At 39.5% G+C, this 9,168-nt stretch overlaps 1 protein-coding gene across 1 annotated transcript in view; it reads right to left on the reverse strand.

Moving 5' to 3' along the window:
• Window positions 1-6,522: 6,522 nt before the first annotated feature.
• Window positions 6,523-9,168, reverse strand: part of CAPRIN2 (caprin family member 2) — a 32,921-nt gene continuing 30,275 nt past the window's right edge. The window contains exons 17-18 of the mRNA XM_017739964.1: window positions 8,717-8,783; window positions 6,523-7,447 (exon numbers count right to left, since the gene is read on the reverse strand). Of these exons, the coding sequence (XP_017595453.1) occupies window positions 6,879-7,447; window positions 8,717-8,783 (636 nt within the window). The 3' untranslated portion in view covers window positions 6,523-6,878. The remainder of the gene's footprint in view (window positions 7,448-8,716; window positions 8,784-9,168) is intronic.

Consider the following 9,168-nt stretch of genomic DNA (forward strand, 5'->3'; position numbering starts at 1 on the left):
CCCTGCATGGATTGTTTTTAAATTAGGATTTTAAAATCCCATTTTTATTTCTTAATGGTTTGCTCTATTTTTCTACGTACATTTTAGGCTTCCACGCCAGGCTTGGGTGTTCCGTATTTGTTACCCCGCGAGTCATTCGCACAAGAACACGGGGGCTGGATGAGGTGGCGAGGTCAGGTCCATGGAGGGGAACTGACATTGGTCACAGTTATCCAGGTGCCTCCGGGATGTGCCCTGCACAAGAACGACCGACAACATACAGGAAGACAGAAATTTGCTGCAAGGAGCTTACTAAAATGCACAGTTGGGTCACACGTCGTAATTCCTACTCTGCATCTGAGCAGGTTTCTGTATGATACTTGTCTTCATCACTATGTAGATTAGTAGAACCTGAAGAGGGTTTGCTTATCTTAATGCTGATTGTGTGTGAAAGGGCGTGGGAGAGGCTTACCCCTCATCTTATCTGGAATATACAAACACCACCTCTAACACTTCAAAACTCAAAACACTTGCCCCACCCTGATTCGCCACCTCTCGCCCATTATTTCCCCTCTTAAATCCTAGAACGTGCAAGTGGACCAAAGATTTAAGCATCCGTGCAGCTGTAAGAAAGATGTCTGTCAAAGGTGTAATTCTCAGTAAACAGACCAGAAAAACCTCATGACTAACACGGTTTTGGTGAGCCAAATCCTTTGGTTACTTCTGCGGGTGATGTTTTACATAACATTTACAAACCAAAGACGTGATTAAGTGGTAGGAAGAACAGAAAGACTATTTGCTGCACTAAGGAGGAGTCAAACACAAGGGCAATTACAAGATCATCCCATTATATAGGTGCCTTAAGAATACAGTTGGACAATATGTCATTTGTTCATTGTAATTACAGTATAAACCAGAACATTAAAGCACCTGGCACTAGTGATTTAATAATAATAAAAAAATGTCCCTTAGTCACTTTGCCTCTAATTAAAAAGGAATCTAGCTGTCACAACAAATTGCACCTACCTGGCACTTGGAGATCGTGTGCTCTCTTGTGGTTTTCATCACCTTTTGAAGTGTTGCAGAACGCCTGATCATTATCTTTCCTTTCTCCTGTAATGCAACTCTACGGCATCTAGCAAGAAATTGTAGACACTTTCATTGACCTTTCCATTTCTTCTTAAAAGCAGATGAGAGTATGCTCAGTAACCATAAAATAAAAACCAAAACAGTGTTAGAGTAAAAAGTATATATTATTAACTATGGTAATTCTTTGTTGCTTTCCCATTTTGATTAAGGTAATAAATTGTCCAGGGGAAACTGCCCATTTAAAAAATCTTGGATTCCATATCATAGTAAATCCAAATTGCTTTAAAGGATTTGTAGTGGTGTATCTCTACTCCCTTTTCCCAAATTCCATGTTATGGACAGTTTAAGAGCAGTTCTGTTTCATTCCATTTCTGTTAAGTTCACCTACCATGGATGAATACAAAGTTATTAAATTTATTCATTGAAGAACTTTTGTAGAGCTAATGATGTAAAACATATCAATAAAGAACAAAATATACCTAAAGGGTATTATAACATCTTTCTAAAATGTTTCTCAGAATTTTTTTGCACTTACAATGGTACTTTTAGTGTTGCAAGCATCGTAGTTTACCTGTGTGCTGGGTTTGCTGGATGCCTGACACTTCTTTCTGGACAACATGAACCTTCATAGATACCAGTGACTATGTTACTCTAAAAATAATTAATTGAAATATTTTTATGTGATTTCAAAAACTTCAGGATGAAAGTAACTACTTATAAGCAAGAACTAATATGCCTTTTTGTTAGAGCAAAGATTCTGTTAATATTTGGGGTTTCATCTACTTAGAATGAATGGTTGGGTGTGGTTTCTTAAATCTGTTCTGCTACTCTGCAAATTAAGAATCTGAGGTAAAATTCAGAGATTTTTCTTGATGGCTCTCTAACTGCTGGTGACAGAAGATCCAATGTGAAGGGACTAGTGAGATATTAAGAAACTAAAAGAAATGAAATCAAAGTTGCACCAGCATGCAAGTAAGGAAAAATAAAAGAATGACAGTACCAGGGAGATAAGGAAATAATACAAAGCAAAGATGTGAGGTTTTTTTAAAGCTTCAAAGCTTTCCAGGTGTGCTATAACAGTTTTGTAAAGTATTTAGAACAAACAATCTTATTTTAAAACTCAGCTGTGAAACCAAGGATTTTCAAAGTAACCAGTTTGACCTGAACAAAAATTAAACAGGTTCTTTACAAAGTTGCCATCAACACAACTCTATTAAGTTCAAGAACTTTGGGAGGTGTAGAAAAACTTGAAAAGCCTCACATGTTGCAGGTTACTTGGAATAAGTCCTTTGACTTTTGGTGGCTTTGAAATGCAGTCTGGTGGGGTCTCAGCTGCCTGTAACACACTGCTGGCAGAGAACAACCCCTCTCTCATCATGCCAACCACGTCCCTTTAGGACAGCACCTGGTTGTAAGTTTTTAATCAGAGGCACTCCTGAAAAAGCATAAGAAAGCAAGCGGCGCTCCTCTGTGTGATGTGCTACAGGCTAACAGCAAACCACTGCTTTCAATGTAGTGCCTATTTCATTGTAGTAAACTAATGACAAAGTGATTGGATCTGTACTTAGCATAAAACCTTCATTCCGTACCAACCACATCTCAAACCTTACTCTAGGGCCCAAAAACTGTATGAACTAATACTTTCCATAATACTTTCCAGCCAGATTAGTACTTCACAATATTATTTTTTCAAGTACAACGCTTCCAGGAAACATTCAATCCACAAATACTAATGTGTAAGTTTTTTAAATTCTTAATAGAATTGTTTATAGTTGGGAGAAAATTAAGTTGATCAGAGACTTGTGAACAAGTGTGTAACTAGGATTAATTCATTTTTACCTGGTTATGATACTGCATCTCTCCAATTATAATACACAACAGACTTTTCATATCCTTCACAAGACATGTATAGGTTTAATAAAGAACTAGCAAGGATGATCTGCAGCAGATAAATGTATTCCAGTCCTCCAGACACAAGCTCTTCATCAGAGCTAAAATTCTGAAGCCGTCCCCCCCACTGACTGTTTTGTTGGAGCAGCTGTAGATAACAAAGCAGTTAGGGAGGAAAAGGTGTCTAAACTGAACCAGCAGGACAGAGCAGTGACATTCTCTGCACCACCACTGCAGCCTGCAGGATGGAGGTTTCCTTAGCCACAGGAAGTCAGCCATGGCAGTGGTGGGAGATTATTCATTGTCTCCCCTCACTTCCATGACCTGGAAAAAACCCACAAAAGTCACAAGTCCATTAGAATTTTGAAAACTTTAAGAAACCCTTTGTCAGAGTTGAACCCCTCTGAGCTGGCAGCTCAGCCCCACACAGCCACTCACTCACTCCTTCCAACGGGACAGGGAAAAGAGTTGGAAAGACAAAAGTGAGAAAACCCACGGGTTCAGATAAAGGTAGTTTAACAGGTAAAGCAGAAACTCAAGCAAAGCCAAGCAAAGAATTCATTCACCACTTCCTATGGGCAGGCAGGTGCTCAGCCGTTTCCAGGAAAGCAGGGCTCCATCACATGTAACGGTGACTTAAGATCTCAGACACCATAACTCAAATTTTATATATAGTACTTCTTCCCCCAGCTTGGATTGCTAAGCACAATGTCATCTGGTCTGGGGTATCCCTTGGGTTGGTTGGGATCAGCTGTCCTGGCTTTAACCCTTCCCAAATCCTTGTGCTCCCCCAGCCCACTCACTGGTGGGGCAGAGTGAGAGACCGAAAAGGCCTTGACTCTGTGCAAGGCCTGCTCAGCAATAACCAAAACATCCCTGAGTTATCAACACTGTTTATACAGTTTTATACAACCCCATACCAGTTACTCTGACTAGAATTAACTCTCTCCCAGCCAAACCATTACACCCCCCCCATTTCAGGGTCCTTCTAGTATTTCGCTGGTGTCAAGAGAAGGAAACACAGAAATTTACTCACTCTAAATGCAAACATAGTGTTTCTTACCCTTAAAGTTTGTCTTCAGCAGGCTGCACGAGAGAAGTAAATCAGAGAGAATTTAGGTGGTATCCAATGTGCACAGCAGACAGCAACAGGAAATGTAGCAGAACTATGACACCCCTTTCTATGTTTTAATTAGACCTGATTATATTCCTCATATAGTTAAGGCATTTTTCCTAATGCAACAATCCAATCAACTTCATTTAACAATTACTGAGAAAAAAAGGAGTGTAAAGACAACTTACACTGTCAGACAGTATTTACATGAAAACTACACAGTGAAGTATTTCCAGGTTGTGAAACTCACCTGTTAAATGCTTTGCCCAGAAGCAGAATAAAAAACTAGGTCATTAGTCTGGACACACTGACTAGACTAAAACTGTGTCAGTAGAAAATGCACTGAAATATTCTGAAGTACTTTGGGAAGCTTTCAAAAACCATTATTAATCTAAAAGCATAATGAGATAAACACTAAGGTAGGGATATCATCATGGAAAAATCATATGACATAACATTTTTAGGTATTTTGGAAATCAGAGTAGCAATTTGCTATCAGTGGATTTTGGCCAGCTACGGCTATGGCAAAAAGGTGCTTTGCTTGGTCTTCTGCATTGTTTTTTTTAAATACACTCTTAGCATTTAAGGTTCAGTAACAGTCTTTTGAGTTGCTTCTAGTCTGAAAACTTCTTTAGGACAGTACCTGTTCAGTTGTATTTATACTCCTTTTTGTAACAGAGGTTACTAAAACCTGTGTTCACAAGGTGGCTAGAAACAGTGAAAACCAACAGCTCTAGCTAAAAAGGTACTATGTGAGAAACCCACAGGATTAAATCAATCATTTTTTAGTTATTCTAAGGGATGAGACTTCTCCAAGTTATGTGTTCTTTTCAATAAAAAATAATAGGACAAAACCAGACATTTTATTTTAAAGTAGCTACTACTGAAAAGATTGTGATTCAGGCTGATAAAGCCTAAAAACCTTCACTTTCAAAAAAACCCCATCCCCTACATGATTTACAGTCAAGGAATTGTATGATTAGATTTCATATGTCATCTTACCTGCACAACTCTGGCTGTAATTCCTTTTAGCTAGGAATTTAAAATCTCTTCTACAAGATACAGCTCTGAAATTGAAATGTTTACCTCCTATCTAGTTAAACTGCCACTTATTCGGTAGTGCATGTTCTAGAAATAAACCTCTTTGTTGGCTAAAGTCAGAACTACCATTTTTAAAATTACAAAATACAGGCTTAGTGTACAAGAGTTAAGGCTTGACATTTTTGTAGTGGTAAAAACTAGGTTCCCCAAAGCTTCTCCTACCTCAACTTCTCCTCTCAAAATTTGCCAAAGGAACTAAACCAAGACTTGAAGTATGATCACCCTCTAAAAATCTGTATGGAAAAAAAGCTGAGCTTGGAACAAATCAAGATCTTTATGCCACTAACTTTATGGAGTCATGCCAGACTTGTTGTGGCATCTGCATGGTAGTAAGGGCAAACTGAAGTTGGAAGGTGTGAAACCACTTAACAAGAAACAGCAGCTTTATACTAGGCTTGAAGTTTATTCAGTTTCGGTTTTTACTTTTATTTAAAAAAGCAGATAGCTCAGCTGCTTTCACTTTGCATAGTTCTGCTTCAGCCTTAGATATACCAGTCAGGCTTGTGCACCAGCTAATTTAGTACACTCAGATAAGTGCTTTATACTGCTAAAACAATCTACTGAAGCTTTTGAAATGAGAGAGCCAGTGACCTACCTTCTTACTAGTTCATATTACCATTTTAAACATTGAAACTATTTATAGTATTTGACACTGCAGCTTCGACAAGGACATACATCATGGCTGTTCAGTTCTCAGGCCACAAGAGTACTGAAGGCTGCTCAAACAGCCCAAGAGCTGTAAGAAAGGGATTTCAGAAATGCTTCCTAGCATTTGTATTCATGTTTGATTTAAAATGCAAGCACCAGGCTTCAACAACAAATACCAAGTTCCTCAGCAGTTCTCTGAAATGAGGAAAGAACCTGTATAAAAATCTGATTCAGGTCTCATGCAGGGGGAAGACATACATATTTATACTTCATAAAGTTGAATTTTAACTTTAAAATATATTGCAGCTGAATAACAGTGTAAGCCAGCCCCTTCTGTGACTGTTCTCAGGTTTAAGAATTTCAACCACATCGCTACTCAAGGACTGAGGCTATGACCATGCTAGATTTTGACAGGGTATGTATTTAAAATAAGTAGTCCTAATGAAGTATGTAGCATTGCACTTGTAATTTCTTGACCTTTCAGTTGAAAAGAAAGAAGGTAACTAAATCCTGAATTCATTTTGATCAAGGTAACACTCTTGAGAATGGCATTAAGCAAGAACAAAACCAAATAATCCCAGTTAAATACAAATTACCCTAAATTATTGAAACTTTGACACCAGTTCTGTGTAATAGTCATGTACAGACCAAACCAGGAAAAAGGTCAGTGATATGTCTTAAAATTAAAACCACGGGCAAAATTAATACTAAAATGCATATTAACTTGTTTTATTGAGGCACAACAAGGCATTGTGAATAGCCCATACTTGAGGCAATCAATAGTGTAGTAAGCTGGACATTAATACAGTTTAGGGTAAGTGCAAACAATATACATTCACAGCTTTATTAGCAAGGCTACATCACAACTGATAAAGTGCCAAATTAGTGCTGATTCAGTACCCCAACTCCATGATTTCACCTTGCAAAACAGGACCACCATTTCCCCCCAATAATGGAACCACATATCCTCTATAAAGTCAGTAGTAAGTGCAAAGCTAGTCCCACCCCCCTCACCAAGGTGTTTGGAGCAGCTCTTTTGTAAACATCGCACTGGATTTTAGTCCTGATAAAGGAGGTATCCCGAAAAGGTGGAGTATTTCCAGCTACTTCCATAGATGGCTCCCCGATGCAGCCGTAGCCAGATCTGATCTCCCTGGAACAGCTGCAGGACTGCATGGTTGCTAGCTGTTTCATGGTCAGGAGCCCCATCATTTGCATAGGCTGACACGAGGACCTCTTCGTTCTTCATGAGATTCACATACAGCGGGACATTGACAGCCAGTTTCAGCATGTGGAAGATGAAGACATAGGTACCATTCACGGGACAGTTGAACCTACCAAGCTGGATATCAAAAGTTTCTCCAAGGTTGTTGAGCAACAGGTCAAACGCAATGGGCTGGTCTAGAGTTCCAGGGGCCAGGTTGGATGTTCGAGCAGCAGAGAAGGCAACCCTCATCTGCTGTGGGAGCGGGTAGACATGCACTGGGAGTATGGTGGCAGCCTGGCTTGTCACTGGCATATCCACAGGGGTGATGCTGCGGGAGTCTCCCTGCCCAGAGTCCCCACTGTTAAAGGTCTCATTGTCTCGTTCTGGGCTGCTCACCTGAGAGGAGTCACTCCACCCTGCTGTTAAGAACCATTAGCAGCGGTAAGTATTAAAACCCTTAAGCCTGCAGGCATAATCTCAAGCAGCAAGTACACAGGCTTTGCAGCAGATTGATCTTTCAGCCACAGCAAGTTGTCAAAGGACCCCAGTGAGAACAGAACTGTGAAGTGGGCTTACATTCATCACACTTGCATTGAGCAGGATGGGACATAACTGAGCAATGAACAATTACTTCTTATACTTCTAAGTAAGAGAGAGCAGTAGGTTGCAATCGTTTTAGCTTTAGTATGTCACATGTGTCATCTTAAAAAGCATATGCTAACTTCTGAAGGGAAATAAAATGGAATTGCTGAAAAATACTGACAAAGTGAGAGCCATGGCACCTTCAAGATCTGAATTTTCACTTCATGTTACTCACTGTAGTTGCATTTCTAGTAGACCTTACCAACTTATGATGCTAGAATATTTAAAGTCTGACAAACTAGAGTTGCTTTTAAGTTTTCTGCACCTCACTCCCCAAATTAAAGCTGTTAATCTTTTCAAATACTCACGTTAAAAGGGTCTATAATGAAAAAATTAATAAATCTGAGAAATTTAGAGCAGTCACACTCAAGTTGCAAACCATTGTTATTTCCACTGGGAAACAACACCTTAAAACAAACTATAAAATAAGTGAAGTTGCTGTGAGATCTTGATGCTAATGAGTACTTCTATCAGCTATTAATTCACCATGATCTCATATTTAGTTCTCTTCTGAGGTATATTCTATGAATCATCCCTCAAACTAGGATATGACCTGCTTTACCCTAAAACAGCTTCCACGGTATGCCATAATTTCCCTTCAGTCTCTAAAATAGTGATCTACAGCTACTCTTCATCTCACTTCTCATCTGTAGCACTGGAAGTCCCTCTTTTTCCAGCACACAGAATAGGAATAAATCGTCTTGTTTCCAGCTCTTCAAAACACATGCTATTCATGCTTGGACTCCAACTAGAACACAGGGAACTGCCCTGAGTGCATTTTCCTAGTCAGGTTATTTGTGACATTCAGTAAGGTACCATTGTGTCAGAACTTGGTCATGAAGACTCCAGACTAAGAATAGTAAAATTAAATCTTCTGCTGTGCAATTCTGTTTAAGAACCGCACTCAAGCCTCCACCTAAGCTTGGTTAACTTACACCAAGCTCAATCTGTTAGGTGAGTGATGGTATTCTGCTTTTCACACTGTTCCCAGTAACACCCCAGCTGCAATGCCCAAGCATATACTGGACCACTGATGTCAGCCTTACCTCTTGAATTTGCTCGAGGACCACTGCTTATCCCACCTCGTTTATAGCACTGCTGGTAATTAACATCCTTAAAGAGAAGTGTTAGGAAGATGGCTATAAGCAAATCTGAACTCAAGTGAGGCAAATACACTTTTTTTGCTCAATTTATTCAAATCTCTAGCATAGACAGTGACAGAGCTCAGAAACAAGATGCAGATAAACAGCTTTACTTATGGAAAATTTACTTTTATAGTAGCTTGTATGAAATTAAAGATCTACTTTGATGCCTGTTGTAGCAAGTTAGCTTCTGAACTATGGACTCAGTTGAGGTTATGAGCACTACCCTTAAATCTCATGTCTGTTCAAAGTCCATGAGCCTGCACAGAAGACACTGACAGACCCTCCTCACACCAGGAACCCACCAGGAACCTTTGTCTTCCTACTTTTTTTTTTTTTTTGGGGGGGGGGGGGGG

Source organism: Corvus brachyrhynchos, unplaced genomic scaffold (assembly GCF_000691975.1).
Source record: "Corvus brachyrhynchos isolate BGI_N302 unplaced genomic scaffold, ASM69197v1 scaffold27, whole genome shotgun sequence".
Taxonomy (NCBI): domain Eukaryota; kingdom Metazoa; phylum Chordata; class Aves; order Passeriformes; family Corvidae; genus Corvus; species Corvus brachyrhynchos.